The 18242-nt window shown below is 46.5% G+C and overlaps 1 protein-coding gene across 2 annotated transcripts in view; it reads right to left on the reverse strand.

Moving 5' to 3' along the window:
- Nucleotides 1–18242, reverse strand: part of DNAI1 (dynein axonemal intermediate chain 1) — a 524712-nt gene that overhangs the window by 269597 nt on the left and 236873 nt on the right. For both annotated transcript variants that reach the window (XM_030192851.1, XM_030192850.1), the window contains exons 11-12: nucleotides 17729–17846; nucleotides 8199–8242 (exon numbers count right to left, since the gene is read on the reverse strand). In XM_030192851.1, coding sequence (XP_030048711.1) covers nucleotides 8199–8242; nucleotides 17729–17846 — 162 coding nt within the window. The remainder of the gene's footprint in view (nucleotides 1–8198; nucleotides 8243–17728; nucleotides 17847–18242) is intronic.

Here is an 18242-nt window from a genome sequence, read left to right on the forward strand (position 1 = left end):
AGCGGGAGGGCAGGGGAGAAACGACAGCATGGATGCGAAGGGGGGAGGGGGGAGAAGAGGGCGGCCCAGGCTGGGACATGGGAGAGAGAGGAGCATGGATGCAAGGGGGGGTCATGGAAGGGAGACAGGGGACTTGCTGGAAAAGAATGAATGGAGGCGGCAGGGGACAGAGGAGCATGGATGGGCATGGATTGGAAGGGCAGGACTCAGGGAGAGGGGAATTGCTGGATAGGGATGAATGGAGGGGACAGATGGCCATGGATGCATATGGATTGCAGGGCAGGCCTCAGGGAGACAGCGGAATTGCTGGATAGGGATGAATGGAGGGGCCAGGTGACAGAGGAGCATGGATGGGCATGGATTGGAAGGGCAGGACTCAGGGAGAGGGGAATTGCTGGATAGGGATGAATGGAGGGGACAGATGGGCATGGATGCATATGGATTGCAGGGCAGGCCTCAGGGAGACAGCGGAATTGCTGGATAGGGATGAATGGAGGGGCCAGGTGACAGAGGAGCATGGATTGGACTCACACTTTCACTCTGACTCTCAAACACTCACTCTCACATACACTCTCCCAAACATACACACTCCGAGGAAAACCTTGCTAGCGCCCGTTTCATTTGTGTCAGAAACGGGCCTTTTTTACTAGTGTCCAATAAAAAAGGTATCATCATATTTTCTTTTCCATGTTTTATTTTGTTTGATTTCTATCGATAACCTTTAAGAGTGGACTAACACGGCTACCACACTCCTCTGCCTTTTTGAAGGAATTCACTCAAGACAGTGTACAGTAAGAATAGCTCAAACATAAGAAATAGGCAATTACAGCAGTAAAAATATTCAAATAACAAAGTATGGCATGGTATACTACTTACAATGTCAACACAATACGTAATACAACATTATAAGTGATAGTGAAGGGTAAAGGCAAAGATGTAACATACAGAAGGGTAAGAAAGTAGGAAGAGTTAGAAAGTAAGGTGACTGACTTAAAGAAAGTTGCACATGATGTCATTGAGACGGTTAAATATTATCTCAGCTAGGGTAGGAGTGGAAATCCTAAAGGAAGAAGATTTAGTTGAGAAAAAAACAGAAACCGAATTTGCACTTATTTTCAGTCAGCTTGACGGCCATTGATTGCACCTATTGACATATAAGACTGCAGAAGACTGAATCACTGAAAATGAATCTGCGTAGCAGCACATTCCGAGCCGGACTTCCTGGCAATTTGTAATATTTATGCACCCTTAAGCAACTCATCCTCTGCAGATCTCTCTTGATTTAATGCCGTTTGCAAGCTGGGAAATGACACTTTAGAACATTTCGAAATGACAGATACTAGGAATCTAAGTACACAATATACAGTCAGGGTACCAAAATGTAATAGAGGAATATTAAGGTTGGGGTCAAGATCATTAAATTGTACTGAATCTACAAAGGCTGTGGAAAAGTAGACAGGACTAGATAATGATTTCTGTGTGCAGTGTTTTGCTTTTTTTTTTTTTTTACTCTTTTACAAGATAAAGCACTGCAGAGGTATTTGTTACTAAAAATGACTAGTACACTGCAAAGATAACTCATATCCATATTGCCACATCCGTAGCTTACTTATATGATATACAGAATCATCATATACGATAATTGCATGCATCATTAATTGAGCCTGCCATGAGTGGGAAAGCGCGGGGCACAAATGTAACCAAAAAAAATTAATGCCGTGTTATCTAGCAATGTGTTGTAGGAAATACTTATTTTATTTTTCTAATAAATTTCACAAATTTTTACAAGTAGAAACACTTAAATACATCTCACAGTCTATACACTAAAGAGTTTATAAACTACTAAAAGAACATTTTAGGCACCAAGGAAAATAATCTCTCTCTTTTAAAATGATATTTTATGGTTGACCTCATGTTTAGAAGTTTTGCTCAGGGGAGATCTACCAAAAAAAAGGAAAACAATGGCACAAAAAGTTATCTATATATATAAAAGGCAACTACAACGTTCTATGAAGCCTCCAGCCGAAAGTGTGAAGCGCCAGAGATATCCGGTTTCCCCATGAGTGAAGGAAAACAGCACAGCACGAAATCCCTCTCTCTAACAGTGAAGGACTCAGAGGGAGGAGGGGACAGAGACGCCCTCACTCTCTCTGTAACACAAACACAGCACAGCAGGAAACTTAACACTGAAGGACTGGACTCGGAGGGGGGAGGGGGAGGGGGAGGGAGAGAGGGCAGAGGGCAGGGACACTTCCACATGCACACTCTGAAGAAAACCTTGCTAGCCCCCGTTTCATTTGCATCAGAAACGGGGCTTTTTTACTAGTTTTAAAATACTTGCTCATGCTAACTAAAGTAACCCACTGGACTTGGATCAGGAAGTTCAAAGGAGCTATAAGCAGCTGGGGATGGTGTTGCTCCTGCATGTGCACCTCCTGATCCTTGCTGTGCAAATATGCAATTTCCGACAGAGGCGGCAAACGCAGCAGATGTGGACACTCCACTGTCGCATGTCCTATCAGAGAGCCCCAACTTCAGACTTCCACCAACTTGGAGCCCTCCCAATGAGGTTAATCCCCACTAACCCAGAGTACAGTGTAGTTCCCGCAGGAATCCATGGTCTGAGCTTCACGGAAGCCCAAAAGATTCGAATTCCAAAGCAACTAAAGCCTACGCCGTTCTCATCTATAAAGTCAAATCTATGCGACTTCAATCTACTTAATCACTGTAGGTGTATATCACTCAAAGGTAGATGAAACAATCTGGGATCAGACTAACATCTTAACTTGCCGTGTACTTCTGTTTTGATTTTTGAGCTTAATATCTATCTCAATTTTTCTAATCAATTGTTTGTTTTTGTGAGGGGAAGTTTCATATACCGTCACTGGATAATCTTTTACTCACTCACTGGTGAGATCCTCAGTGTGATTATTGACTTCACCTCCTTCTTCCCTATATCTGTATACAACCTGTTAATTTTTTATATATATTGTTTTTCTTTTCTGTATACAGTCAATAGGTTTTTGCAATGTTGTTTCTTCTTTTTACTAATTTGACTGCTTTCCTTAAAGATATATCACAAATCATAACAGCATTCGACGGTGGCAGGCATGTAATTACTTATCTGTACTTATGGTTACAGAGTCTTAACAACCCGAATGATGACACCCCTCATCTATAAAGGACATGTAAGCAACAAAAGTCAATGAGCAGTCAAGAGAGCCTGGCTGAGCATCCCTGCAGCATACCTGATAGTGGCAGTAGCGGAGGACTAAGGGGAAGCAGCTACTGAGCAGTGAGGATAGCGGGCCACATTGGTAAAAGAAATCCAGGATACAAAGATGGAAATCATCAACCAGGCTGGAGGACTCAATGGTAGCCATTAAGAAGTGCATGGAGACAGCTGAAGGGTAATTGATGGAGTTGGAGGATGAGTGGGAAGCAGAGAAAAGTGCATGAGAGACTCTGCAATGACAAACTGAAAGACTGGAAGGAAAGTGGAGGAGCAAGAGAACTGGAGTCACAAGGTCTAACCTCAGGATCTTTGGTATCCTGGAGGGAGCTGAAGATTCAGCACCAGCAGGCTATGTGCGGAAATTCCTTTGTGCTTGCTTCCTGGGTTTGGAAGCCATGTTCCAATTTGAAAGTGATAGAGCGCACTGAGAGCTAAGGCCACGCTCGATTCAACCTTGCCCCAAGAACATTTGTAGTAAAGCTCCTCCAGTATCAAAAGTATTGTGTTCAATTCTGGTCGCCGCATCTCAAGAAAGATATAGTAGAATTGGAAAAGGTGCAGCGAAGGGCGACTAAAATGATAGCGGGGATGGGACGACTTCCCTATGAAGAAAGACTAAGGAGGCTAGGGCTATTCAGCTTGGAGAAGAGACGGCTGAGGGGAGACATGATAGAGGTATATAAAATAATGAGTGGAGTGGAACAGGTGGATGTGAAGCGTCTGTTCACGCTTTCCAAAAATACTAGGACTAGGGGGCTTGCGATTAAACTACAGTGTAGTAAATTTAAAACAAATCGGAGAAAATGTTTCTTCTCCCAACGCAAAATTAAACTCTGGAATTCATTGCCAGAGAACATGGTGAAGGTGGTTAGCTTAGCAGAGTTTAAAAAGGGGTTAGACGGTTTCCTAAAGGACAAGTCCATAAACCACTACTAAATAGACTTGGGAAAAATCCACAATTCCAGGAATAACATGTATAGAATGTTTGTACGTTTGGGAAGCTCATTCTAGAAAGGCACACATAAGTACTAGAGGGTGTGCCAATGGGCGGAGCCTAGGTAGGGGTACCAATCGACATGCGTACTGTACAGAGGGGCTGATGCACAAAAATCCCCATAAGGCACCGCTTGCTATTTCCATCTCAGTACAAATTACCGAAGTGGAAATAGCGAGTGAAACTCAAGAAAAATCGTGTGCAAATGAGCTGCACGGACTTTTACCGTGCAACTCAGGCCAGGACATGCGTATAGCAGTCTGTTGGTAAGTGTGGCTGCTATGCGCATGCCCAGAACACCTTCAGTCCACAGCATTTCATGGCTTTTATACACGCATACAAGCTGCGTGTATGAAAGCCGTGTGAAGCTTTTTTTTTTTTTTGCAAAAGTGCTTTTTGGGAAAATCTTCAGGGTCCCTGTTCAGTGCCGGAGTTTAGAGCAATTCTGAGATATTTAGCAGCTCGGAAGCCCCTCCGTAATCCTGCACTTGCAACAGTGGGTGAAAGCCCCAGTGCCTCCAATCACTGCTGTTGCTCGTGGAGCTCTGCCATGCCTCCTTGCTTTTCCAGGACGAGAAGAACTTGTCCCAGCAGCAGCCGCTGATCCAGGTTTCAGCCGCTGCTCCTCTTTCCCCGGGGTCTCAGATCCCTGGGTGCACATTTTCTCTGGGGGACCGATTGGGAGGAAAAACAAAAGACAAGATGGAGCTAAAAGCCAAAAGCCTCTGACTGGCCCCAGAAAAAGTGGGCAGGCTAGGGGCAGAACAAGGGACAGCGTTAGGGAGCAGCTGGGGGTTATGTGGGTACCGGCAATATTCGGTGCTGAGACCTGCAGAACTAAGCGGGTTAATTTAGGACAGCTCAAAAGCTGTCCTAGATTAACTCACATAGCTCTGCAGGCCAGGCACTGAATACTAGCTGGGACCCACATAACTTTTGTTTTTTTAATTTCCCCCCTCCCCCGAAGCCCCCCCAAAGCTGCCTGACCCTTTTCCCTCCTCCCTTTCCCAGTCCGCCATCATTTGAAGCCCCCAGACCACCCCACCCCCGAACATACCCCAAACCCCCTCCAAGGTCTAGATAGCCCACACTTAGGCCTACCTGTGTCCCTGCTGGTCCAGTGGGGGGAGATGAGGGCAGCAGTGAAGCTCACATAGCCTTGCCCCTTGAAGCTGCCTTTTGCAACCTCTCATGGTTGCTTGTAGTATGTACCATGAGCTGATGCGATAGGTCGAGGCAGCCATTTACAAAAGGCATCCACAAAATGGGCTTTGTTACTGCCTCCATTGTTCCCCCCAAAAAGACCACCAGAGATACAGGTAGGCCCAGGGGGGACCTACCTAGACCGGAGGGGGGGTTGGGGATATGTTCGAGGGTTTAAGGGCTTCAAATGGTGGCGGCCTGGGACAGATGGGAAGGAATAGGGAAGGCAATGGGCAGCCTTAAGGAGCTTTGGGGAGGGGGGAATTTTTAAAAAAAGTTATGTAGGTCCCAGTCGATTTTCAACTGGGGCCTGCATAACCGTGTTATGAGGGCCCCAGCTGAATATAAGTCAAGACCCGGGGGTGTGGAGGAGTGGCCTAGTGGTTAGGGTGGTGGACTTTGGTCCTGGGGAACTGAGGAACTGAGTTCGATTCCCACTTCAGGCACAGGCAGCTCCTTGTGACTCTGGGCACGTCACTTAACCCTCCATTGCCCCATGTAAGCCGCATTGAGCCTGCCATGAGTGGGAAAACGTGCGGGGTACAAATGTAACAAAAAAAAAAAAAAGCAAGCTCTGGCAGCCAGCCCCACATAAATTAGTCCCCAATATTCAGTGCTGGTGCCTGGCTTGGCACCGAATATATGGGCTAATCTAGACAGTGATGGTAAGCGCTTAAAAAAATGCTAACCACCACTGGCTGAATATTGGGGGGAGGGGGGGGGGGAATTCTGGCTCCTGTATCTCTGCTGAATGCCATCAAAAACCAATTGGTATTGAGTTGATGGCAGAATGAGGCCAGGAACTAAGTGCTGGTAACCCTCTCCAGAGTGACTGGGGGGAGGGAAACTGGGTGGTATGGAGGTATGAGAAGCCTAGCCACAAGGGGAGTGTTTGTGAGAAAGTGCTGAGGGAAATGTCTCTGGTTATTGAGTGACAGTAGGGGTAGAGTTTGTAGTTCATAAACAATATTGTTGAGGAGTGCACGACGCCTTTGGTTGCCTCTACCCCCCCCCCCCCCCCCCCCCCCCGCTGGGAGTCCTGGATGTGTTCAAGAAGCTAAGGCTGACCAAAGTAGAGGTTTCTGCCAGTCAAAGCAGTAACCGTGTAGTGGTGGACTGCTCCAGGTGTGAAGTAGGGGATCCCAGTCTAGAAAGAGGAGCAGAACAGTCTCTGTTGAAGTTCAAAGTAGTAGCCCGGAGAGGTAGACCTTGGGGGAAGGAGAGGACGGACAAGGCAGTCTGGTCCAGAAAGAAGACTGCTTGTTGAATCAGTGCTACGGGCACAGTCTTAGATTGTTCGACCCAGAAGGGATGGGTAAAGGACAGGAGGAGTTGTAAATATGTACATACTGTAGGATTTATCAACACCCCCCCCCCCCCCGGCGCATCAAATCCCATCGCCACCCGCAGATGCCAGTAGTAACGCTGTCCTGCCGCTGCTGCTTCCCCTGTTGAGCAGCAGCGGCCACCACAAAAAGAAAAAAAGCGATAAATGTTTTTAAACCTAGCCCAAATCATTCACAACTGCCCGAGTCTTACAACACAGTCTCTGCAGTCGCTCCTCCTCTCACCTCTACGTCACTGCCCATGGAGTAATACCCCGGAGGAGCATAGTGACGTGACAGGTGAGAGGAGGAGTGGCTACAGAGACTGTGTTGTAAAACTCGGGCATTTGCGAATGATTTGGGCCGGGTTTAAAACATTTAGCGCTTCTTTTCTTTTTGTAGCGGCCGCTGCTGCTCAACAGGGGAAGCACCAGCGGCTAGACACCATTACCACTGGCAGCTGTGGGTGGCAAGGGGGTTTGATGCGCCGGGGGGAAGGTCGCTGGACATGGGTAGCTGTAGGGGGGAGGGGAGGGTCGCTGGACATGGGTAGCTGCAGGGGGGGCAGGGGGAGAGGAGGGTCACTGGACATGGATGGCTGGAGGTGGGGCAGGGGAGAGGGGGTCCTGAGACCAGAGAGGTGGGGGTGGGGAGGGGGCTCACACTCACTCACTGTCTCTCACATACACTCTCTCTGACACACTCCCTGTCTATCACACTCTATCTCTCTGTCACACACACACACACACAGTCTCACACACAGAGACACTCTGTCTCTCACACACTCTCTCTCACACAAACATACACACACGCTGTCTCTCTCTCTCATTCTCTCTCTGACACACACACTCCATCTCTCACACACACTCTCTCAAACATACACACTCCGAGGAAAACCTTGCTAGCGCCCATTTCATTTGTGTCAGAAACGGGCCTTTTTTACTAGTCAAAAATAAAGCAGCCAATAACTCAAACCCTACAGCCTTCCGGATTCTTAACCGGCCCCTGCCTGCACCTAGCTCAGAGTATGGAGTAAAAGTAAAGAGAAAGAAACTGTTGTTTTGTGGCCCAGGTCGAGGGGGCACTTGACCCTGAGAGCTAGGCAGTGCCCAGGAGTGGTGAGCAAGTGTGAGACCCGGGTTACAACTGTAATCAAAATTATATCTGTAAAGTTAAGAATGTTAATACCTTTCTTCATAAAGGCGGTTAATAAAGCTCAATAATAAACAAACAAACTTGTCTGAAAAGGTTATGCATATAAGCACACCAATAACAGTGAAAATAAATAAATGCTTTTGTAAACTGGCTACAGTCCTTTGCTGAACGTATGCGAAGAGCCTTTGGTATTAGGCTTCATAACACTACAGCATTTTGTTGCTGATTGTACTGATGCCATTAGCTTCATCAATTAAATGTCACTGTTGCATTATTTGTAACTTACAAGAGCCATGTCCCACTGCGAACAGATCATTGTATCTGGGGTTCCTGTAAAAGACCAACATAAGGTTAAATGTAACAACTGAAAAGCAAAGTCTGAGTATTTCATTCATAAAATATTGTACATAATGATAGTTATGCACTGCAATGTGAGCAGCGAGCATGGAATTTTGGTACGTTCTTTTACCCATTAAGTCTATAGATTTAAGGTCCTTGTTTGGAGAATAAGGCCATATGGTCTTTAGATGTTTTGTTCCTCCTCATTGCATATTTGACTATCAAAGAAGCATGAGACAATTGTTGCTTGCCATGTCCTAAAACTTCCTACACTCAATATTTATTATCTGAATTTCATTTAGTTGGTCTAACTGAATTAGGAGTTGACCAAATGGATATGTGCAGGTCTTGACGTATTTCATCTACAGGAAGCCGCAATACTCTCCTTACGAAGGTCATATAATGGACATATAATAACTCTTCCTCTCTACGATTCCCTAATGTGTCTGTACACACGAACCTTATTCTACCACAACATTACTGTATTTGTTCATACCGGAATTGGGGAACGCCTTTACGGTACTATGTAAGCCACATTGAGCCTGCAAATAGGTGGGAAAATGTGGGATACAAATGTAACAAATAAAAATAAAATCAAAACATAACTGTCTGAAGTGAGAGGTCTGCTTACAAACAATAAAAGTAGTCCAACAATGGGAGAAGTAGGCTGCTGCTGCCAGAGGAGATCCGAGGCAGGGGTAATGTAGACGTGCAAATAGCAAAGTTAATTACCAGGACTAGGTGTTCTTTTTGGACCGGATACCAGCCCTTATAAGTTGGCGTCACTGGATGGGAGTCCGAGGCTGCAGGAGCGTAAGGAAGCTTCAGAACTTTCTAAAGAGTTCTACCGCACAAGTACAGGAGTTATGGTGCCATTGTAGTCATGTACGATCACCTCAGTTCCCTTTTACAGCTAAAACAAAGAGAAACTAACTTCTTGGGGAAACAGAAAGGTTCTGTGAGGACCTGGAGAAATAAAAAAAAGTTGCTTACCTGTTCTCCAAGAACAGGAAGACATCAGTCCTCACACATGGAGTGACATCATCCGATGGAGCCTGGGTCAGAAAAATCTAACAAAACTCTCAGCGCTTTCTAAAGTGGTCCATTGCACGAATGAAGACGTTGCTGAATCAGCATCTTCATGCGGGGCCCCTTTGGTTCAGTATAAAGCTATCATTATGTTTGTTTTGTTTTTGTTACATTTGTACCCCGCGCTTTCCCACTCATGGCAGGCTCAATGCGGCTTACATGGGGCAATGGAGGGTTAAGTCACTTGCCCAGAGTCACAAGGAGCTGCCTGTGCCTGAAGTGGGAATTGAACTCAGTTCCTTAGTTCCTCAGGACCAAAGTCCACCACCCTAACCACTAGGCCACTCATCCACTGTTGCTACTATTTGAGATTCTACATGGAATGTTGCTATTCCATTAGCAACATTCCATGTAGAAGTCGGCCCTTGCAGATCACCAATGTGGCCGCACAGGCTTCTACATGGAATGTTGCTAGTGGAATAGCAACATTCCATGTAGAATCTCCAATAGTAGCAACATTCCATGTAGAATCTCCAATAGTATCTATTTTATTTTTGTTACATTTGTACCCTGCGCTTTCCCACTCATGGCAGGCTCAATGCGGCTTACATGGGGCAATGGAGGGTTAAGTGACTTGCCCAGAGTCACAAGGAGCTGCCTGTGCCTGAAGTGGGAATCAAACTCAGTTCCTCGGTTCCCCAGAACCAAAGTCCACCACCCTAACCACTAGGCCACTCCTCCACTCCATTAGGAGAAGCCAACTGTCGCGTCCGCTGCTCCCTCCGGCGCCTCCGCCGCGGGGGGCGGGAACCGGCGTCCTCCGCGACGAGGGGCGGCGATCCGGGGGTCGCAGCGGGGAGCTGAGGCCCGCCGCGGTGATGGCCGCTCGGACCGGGGCCGAGGCCTGAGGCTGGCGATTGCGGCCGCCGGTCTCTCGGTCGCCGGCGGGGGAGGTAGTGTTCACGCTGGAGGTAGAGGTGGTGCCCGGGCGCGTTGGCCGGCGTTCTCGTCTTCCCCGGACGCGGGGGGTTGGAACTCCGCCTCCGAGGTGCTGGATTGGGTAGACAGAGCCAATCAGAAGGGCTCTGTCAATAGCCAGGCCCAGGTTGGTTGGCTATACCTGCGGGGGCGGGGCGGCTAATGCTGTGCAATATTTAAGGATGAAACAGAGTCAGAACTTTGCTTCAGGTTCTGTTCCTGAGGCCTGCTTCCTGTGATTCCTGTGATTCTCTGCGTTCCTTGTTCTGCTGGTTCTTGACCTTTGGACTGTTCCTGGTTTCCCTGCTCGCTGCCTGCCTCGACCTCTTGCCGGATTATGACTTCGTTGTTTGCTGCCTGCCCTGAACTTGGCCTGTTATCGGATGTTCTCTTTCTCCAACTGCCCGCTGCTCTCCTGGTCCCTGTCCGGGTCAGCTCGGCTCCCCGCGGTTCCTGAAGTCCCGTTGACCGCCTGCAGCTGGGGGCTCAACCCTTGGTGAACGGCGGTCGCCGCGGGTGAAGACTTGGGGGGTTGCACGGCTGTTCCTTAAGGTCCCTCGGGGCCTTGCGGGACCTAAGGGCTCACCATCCTTGCACATAAGACACCAACCCACAGGGGAGGTGGGTGGTTTTTTTTGAGGACTGGAATCCTATCATCACTGGAGAACAACTGTTACAGGTAAGCAACTTTGCTTTCTTCAAGGACAAGCAGTGTGACAATCCTCTGTAAGTGGGCATCTCCTTCTAGGTGTGCCAATACAGAACAAAGAACACCTACTCTATAACAGCACATCTAGATGTCCAGGTTCTAGCATAAGTTGGCATCAGCGAGCCAAAATGTTAAAGCCTGCAGTTATACCGGCATACAGCTAGTGTAACTGAGGGTTCATCAATGCAGCAAGGGTACATACGCTTACAGTATTCTTTAAGTTAATGTGTTAATGGGCAACACACTTATGCTTCGTCCACGTGTAATCTCCTTGCAGTTACATGCTATGCCATGTACATGCACCCTTATAAAATAGTGCTTACAGTGCTTGTGCACATAAGTGCCATTTTCACTGCATTTATGCACTCAAGAGGCACATAAATGCAGGTGTGTGTCCTTATGCTCTTTAAATAAAAAAGGAAAATGAAAAACAACAATATCAGTGGGCAAAACTTCTACTCACTCCTCCTAAACAATGAGAAGGATGAATCAAAAATGGGTCTGAAGCACTGGTCACCTTTAATTTGAGCCATGGCCTCTCTGACATTTTCTGCAGCGAGCCTGTCTCCTTTGTAGAGTAGGTCAGTGAGTTTGTACCTAAGTTCTGATACTCGCAGCCATGGAAGTCAACACCCACAGCAGAAGTTCATTCATAGGTTCATCAGGTCATGTGTTTTGTACCTTTCCATTGTCTAGAAGTGACATAAAGTTGTCACGCTGCTCTTAAGGGAGACAAGCTGAGAGATATTCTTCGTCCAGAATATTTTACATATTGGCTCGTGACAAAATCAAATGAAGCCATGTAAGAACTAAGCATGACATATTGGGAAACCTTCCTCTCAAAAAGGTCATAGGTGCAAATATTCTCCCAAGGAGAAGCAAGGAATGTGTTCTCTTCCACATGATTCTCATTGACGATTGTTTATCCATTGACCATGTTTTCCCATTATCCTTATTGCTACCCCATATCCATTCCTCTCCATCTTCCTACGCCTACCTCCCAACGCTCATTTCCTCCTGCACCCAATTCCTCCTATGTTCAATTTACTTATCCCTTAACCCCATTAATATTGCATTTACTACAAACTGTATATTCTTCTTACGACTTTGTAATTCTTTATATTGTTACTATCACGTAAGCCGTATTGAGCCTGCCATGTGTGGGAAAGCGCGGGGTACAAATATAATAAATAAATAAATGTTATTTGGAGAGCAGATTCGGCTGTTACCAATTTGTGTAGTAGTGCTGCTTCTTGAATCCTTCTGCGCAATATACACTGAGTTCACCTTCGTGTTCATAAGAGGCACAGAGAAGGGGGACTTACACATTCGCATCTGTGCTTTCTTACAGATGTCATGAGCTGGCACATTCACTTTTTTTTTAAGTGGGTTGAAATATTAGAGGATGTTCAGCATGTACGCCCTGAATCCACTCTCCTCCTCCAACTAAAATGGAATGTTCTCTGCTATTTCTTTGGCAAATCTGTGAAGGCGAGGTCCTCTGGTGTAGACTTTCCACTTTGCTCTGGAGGAAAGGAGTCTAAATGGGAGACCAATTGGCTCCCCCTGGTCATAAAAATCATGACATCCTTAAGTGTACCCACCCCAGGGCTTCTCAGACTGCTAATCAGAATGATGTTCTAGTTGAGACGTCTGAGTATGTACCTGGCTAGCCAAGATATCTGTGGTGGCTCTTCTTGACTAGTATTTCTTGAAAAGTATTAATCCGCAAACGAACCTTTTCCGAAGGTGCGAAGGCGGTAGAACTAGAGGACATGAAATGAGATTGAAGGGGGGCAGACTCAAGAAAAATGTCAGGAAGTATTTTTTCACGGAGAGAGTAGTGGATGCTTGGAATGCCCTCCCACTGGAGGTGGTGGAAATGAAAATGGTAACAGAATTCAAACACGCATGGGATAAACATAAAGGAATCCTATTCAGAAGGAATGGATCCTAAGGAGCTTAGCCGAGATTGGGTGGCAGAGCTGGTGGTGGGAGGCAGGGCTGGTGGTTAGGAGGCGGGGATAGTGCTGGGCAGACTTATACGGTCTGTGCCCTGAAAAAGACAGGTACAAATCAAGGTAAGGTATACACAAAAAGTAGCACATATGAGTTTATCTTGTTGGGCAGACTGGATGGACCATGCAGGTCTTTTTCTGCTGTCATTTACTATGTAATAGAGTCTAGACTCCAAGGCAGACTGATGCCTTGGTGAAGCTTCCTTCTCCAGTGCACTGGAGGTGGACACTAGATTGGTTTGCACCTATGTGGAAACCTGTCAAAACACTGGCATTGATACTGTGCCTTCAGCCATTGCCATGATTCGCAGGATGAGTTGAACCTCCTGTATCAATGTCAATGTAGCAATGTTTGCTAAAGGGCAGTTCAATATCTCCTGGATCTTTCTGTGTAGCTCTACCTCAAATGCTGCAAATGCTGTTTAACCCCTTAGTTAAACAGGGGGTCTTTCACTAAAGCTTAGCTTGAGTTACCTATAGCAGGGCCCACTTTATTCCTATGGGCCCTGCTGCAGATAACTAGAGGTAAGCTTTAGTAAAAGGCCCCCTTATTTATTTATTTTTGACATTTATATCCCACATTTTTCCCATACAATTCTGAGTTCAATGTAGCTAATAAGCTAAAAAGAAGTCATTACAAAATATGAAACAAATTACATAAACCCACATTTATCAATACGGAAAGAACTGTAAATATATAAAGAATTCAAAAATTAAGCATAATGGGGAGAATGGAAGGGGGGGGCGGGGGAGGATTAGGCACCAAGATCAACTGACAGAAAATTTTTGAAAGGGAAAGATTTCAAAAACTTACGAAAAACCAAATAATCATGTTGGGATCCTATCAGGTGAATTTTTGAAAGAGAAGGGTGACCATCTTGCGACATAAATCGGGAGATGGGCGTCCTTCTCACAAGGTCGCCCAAATCAGCATAATCGAAAGCCGATTTTTGGTTGCCCTCAACTGCTTTCCGTCACGGGAACGACCAAAGTTCACGGGAGCGTGTCGGCAGTATAGCGAAGGCGGGACTGGGGCGTGCTTAGGAGATGGGCACCCTTGGCTGATAATGGAAAAAAAAAAGGGCGTCCCTGACGAACACTTGGGTGACTTTACTTGGTCCATTTTTTTTCACGACCAAGCATCAAAAAGGTGCCCAAACTGACCAGATGACCACCGGAGGGAATCGGGGATCACCTCCCCTTACTCCCCCAGTGGTCACTAACCCCCTTCCCACCCTCAAAAAAAAAACTTAAAAATACTTTTTTGCAGCCTCTGTGCCAGCTTCAAATGCCATGCTCAGGTCCATCGCAGCAGTATGCAGGTACCTGGAGCAGTTGTAGTGGGTGCAGTGTACTTCAGGCAGGCAGACCCAGGCCCACCCCCCCTACCTGTTACACTTGTGGTGGTAAATGTGAGCCCTCTAAAACTCATCCGAAACCCACTGTACCTACATGTAGGTGGGGGGGGGGGGGGGGGGTTGGTGGGCTCAGCACCCAAGGTAAGGGAGCTATGCACCTGAAGTCCACTGCAGTGCCCCCTAGGGTGCCCGGTTGGTGTCCTGGCATGTGAAGGGGACCAGTGCACTACGAATGCTGGCTCCTCCCACGACCAAATGCCTTGGACTTGGTCGTTTTTGAGATGGGCGTCCTTGGTTTCCATTATCCCTGAAAACCGGGGACGACCATCTCAAAAATGACCTAAGGACGACCATCTCTAAGGTCGACCTAAATTTCATGATTTGGGCATCCCCGACCGCATTATCGAAATGAAAAATGGATGTCCATCTTGTTTCGATAATATGGGTTGCCCCGTCCCTTTACGGGGCCGTCCTGCGAGGACGACCTCATGAAAATTTGGGCGCCCTGTGATTATGCCCCTCTATGTGTTTTGGCAAAGAATTTCACCTTTTAGTACCTTGGTATGAAAAAGTAGCTGCATATATCGATTTATAAACTACTTTCTTACAGGTAGGAAAATAAAGACACAGGTGGTCTCTTGCGCCAAAGATTGCATTACATAGAAGGTAATAAGAGAGAAGCAGCAGCAGAGGTCACACTAAAGAGTGGAAAATGTAAAACAAAATGTTGGCATACATTGTTTTGGAAGTATGTTTAGGATTTTTAAAGGTGTATAGCTGTAGATTGTGTTATGAACTCTTCAATCACTGAGCCATATATTAAATTCTGATATAACTAGCCGTTGAGCCCGTAAAAACGGGCTAGTATAGGACGGGGGGGGGGGGGGGGGGGGGGTTTGAAAGGCCCCTTCTCCTCGCCGCTGCAAGGCCCCCACCCCCCCGCCGCCGAGCTCGCCGCCACCCCTCCACCCCTCCACCTGGGCCGGGCCCTCGCTTCGCTATTGAAACAGCGCCAACGCAGCTCACAGCTTGTGGGCGAGGGCGGGACACAGGCAGGGAAGGAAGGCCGACGGCAGCTCAGCTGAGCTGTGTGCTGCGTTGGCGCTGTTTCTATAGCGGAGCGAGGGCCCGGGTGGAGGGTGGGTGGCGGCGGCGACTCCAGGTGGGGGGCGTGGTGGCGGCGACCTTGGGGGGGGTGAGCGGTAGCGACGGCGGTTTCGTCCCTCCCCTTGCGCAGTAGAGACCCTCTCTGTTCCGCCCCGTCATCACGTATTGACACGGGGGCAGGACAGAGAGGGTCTTTACTGCGCATTTGTGAGTGAGTTCGGTCTCTCGCCGTTTATATGTTTGATATCCTAAGTTTGTTTTTGTTTCCACTTCCCCAGTCCACAAAGATTTTCTCAGCCAATTTGTCAGTCCACGAGTGCAAAAGGGTTGGGAAACTCTGACATAGAAGAAACTTCACGATTCATTTGAGTGCTGGTCTTAAGCTGCAGCTACAGCTAAAAACCATTCTCTTCCTCTAAAAGCCAGTCCAACAGGGGAGCAGATGGACAGGCCTGCCAGAGGTTTTTCATGTGCTCCAAAGATTAACGAAGCCAGGAAAGTGAGTCCTTGGGTCTCCTGCAAACATCTCTCATACATATTTACTGTGAATATCCTCGACTAGATGTTAGGCTCTGTTCTGTCCCCCGACAGCCTCGCACTAGTTTATAATGTGATCCTAAAACATGTGTAATGCTTTTACTGTTATTCTCAGTTCTAAGGACTATCATTGCTGCAGTTTCTCACTGCAAAGATACATGAGCAATGCACCGTGGGTAATGTAGTTCACAGGCAGTGCAACCACACTTGCTTGGCTGTGTAAAAACTGTTACCACTGGTTGTGAGGCTGCCCTGACCTCTTCTCTCTCTCTGCCAAGCTTGGCTCTTTTGTTTTCCTGCTATCATTTCCTGGTCAGTCTCACTATCTCTGTCCAGGGAGGTCAGCCAGGTATGACCTTTCCCTCCAATCGAGAGCCGTCCTCTAGGACCACCCCTTGTTACCCGATGGCAGGCTCTGTCCCCATTGGTCTCTATCTGCTCCTCCCTGAACCCACATGAAGCCTCAATACCTCTTTGTCCCTTCAGCCATGAGGCTTTCCCACCACCTAGCCAGAGACATGGAGCTTGTACCATCCTACTCCTGACAGCTCTGTCCTGATGAAACTCCCTGTAACGAACCTGTTTTTTTTTTACCTTGAAAATATCTCCTCTCTAATGAGATATTGCACATTCCAGTCACCCAGCTTTGGACCATTTCTACCTGTTCAACTATCCTTCTCCCCCTGCAATATATCTACCTCTCTTCAGATCTCCAACCCAACAGCTCTCAGATTAAGGAGTCTCTGTGTCCTGGAGCAGCACCTCTGAACATCTGTGTGTGAGTAAATTATCTGTGATTTATTCAATAAAAGAGACTTCATAAAAATAATAGAGACTTCGGGTGATTGGTGTGCCAAGGTTATAATCCAAGATATTGGGGCCTCTAGTTATCAAGCCTCAAGAGTCTTGACAGGATAGGTTTGGAAATCACTTCTATACTGGACTACAGAAGGAATCACCAATCGTGCCTTAATAAACAGATTAGGTCAGCTTTTTTTTTTTTTGGGGGGGGGGGGGGGTAGTTTTCATCTTATAAATAGAGGAGTGTGGTAGCCGTGTCATATATATCATTCAGTGGTATATATCATTCAGTGTAAAAAATGTAACGAAGGATGCTATATTGGAGAAACAGGCCAGATGCTTAAGACAAGATTCAATTTACATAGACATCATATGAACAATACTGGTGCCAGCAGGGTTCCCACGCCTGTTGGTCAACATTTTACAGGACCAGGACACTGTACCAGTGATTTCACAGTGAGAATCCTCAAAGGTAACTTTAAAACCATACAAGAACGTAAGACCTTTGAAGTCAGAATGATTGAATATTTTAACATCCAACAGAAAGGACTTAACAAGGATCTGGGGTTCCTAGCCCATTATAAACCATAAAGCTGTATGTCTCTGTTGATCACCCCACCTCTCACCTATCCACACCCATCCTGTTAGAATATCAATGATATGCTTTGATGTCCCCAGACATACCTCCGACCCACCCCCATCCTCCCACCCTGTCAGACTGTCATAGTAATGCTTGAAGGTTTTCACTTATATACACTGTCAGCTAGCACATTTGCTTATTTCCGATCTGAGGAAGAAGGGCAACCTTCGAAAGCTAATCAAGAAATGTATTAAGTTATGTCCAATAAAAAAGGTATCATCTTATTTTCTTTTCCATGTTTTATTTTATTTGATTTCTATTGAACATCTTATAAATAAAATTTGCAATATGTACACTTACCAGCAGATGGCAGTCACAGCAAGTCTCTTAGCTTTTTCATGTTGAAACTTCCACAATGGCAGCAAAGTTCCTTCCTGGTCTCGGAATTCATCAGACATATCCTCAAAGTACTTAAAATCTGAACAGGAAAAAAAAAACCCCAAACAATATATTTTAGGCAAACAAATGCTACAATCAAAAGCAAGGGAAAGAGGCATATTCAGAATTAATAGCTGAGAATAAATCTGAGCTGCTTGGCTCACCTTTAAAGAGGATTCCAGCTGAGAAATGAAATTCCAGCCCTCCTTGTTAATTAACAGTGTTTTCCCTTTTTCCCTGCCAGGTACTTGGAATGCTAACACTGACATGGAATTTAAACTTGCATCATGGTTGGAATGACTCCTAGTCCCCTAATGTGACATCCTACAGCCTTTGCGCTTAAAACTCTGTTCAAGGCTAAAATCCAAGACTGGAAAAGTGCACTCCACGGAGTAAACAAAATTTCTATGGGTATTAAACCAGAGACGAGTACTCC

The sequence above is a fragment of the Microcaecilia unicolor genome, chromosome 2 (genome assembly GCF_901765095.1).
Source record: "Microcaecilia unicolor chromosome 2, aMicUni1.1, whole genome shotgun sequence".
Lineage (NCBI taxonomy): Eukaryota > Metazoa > Chordata > Amphibia > Gymnophiona > Siphonopidae > Microcaecilia > Microcaecilia unicolor.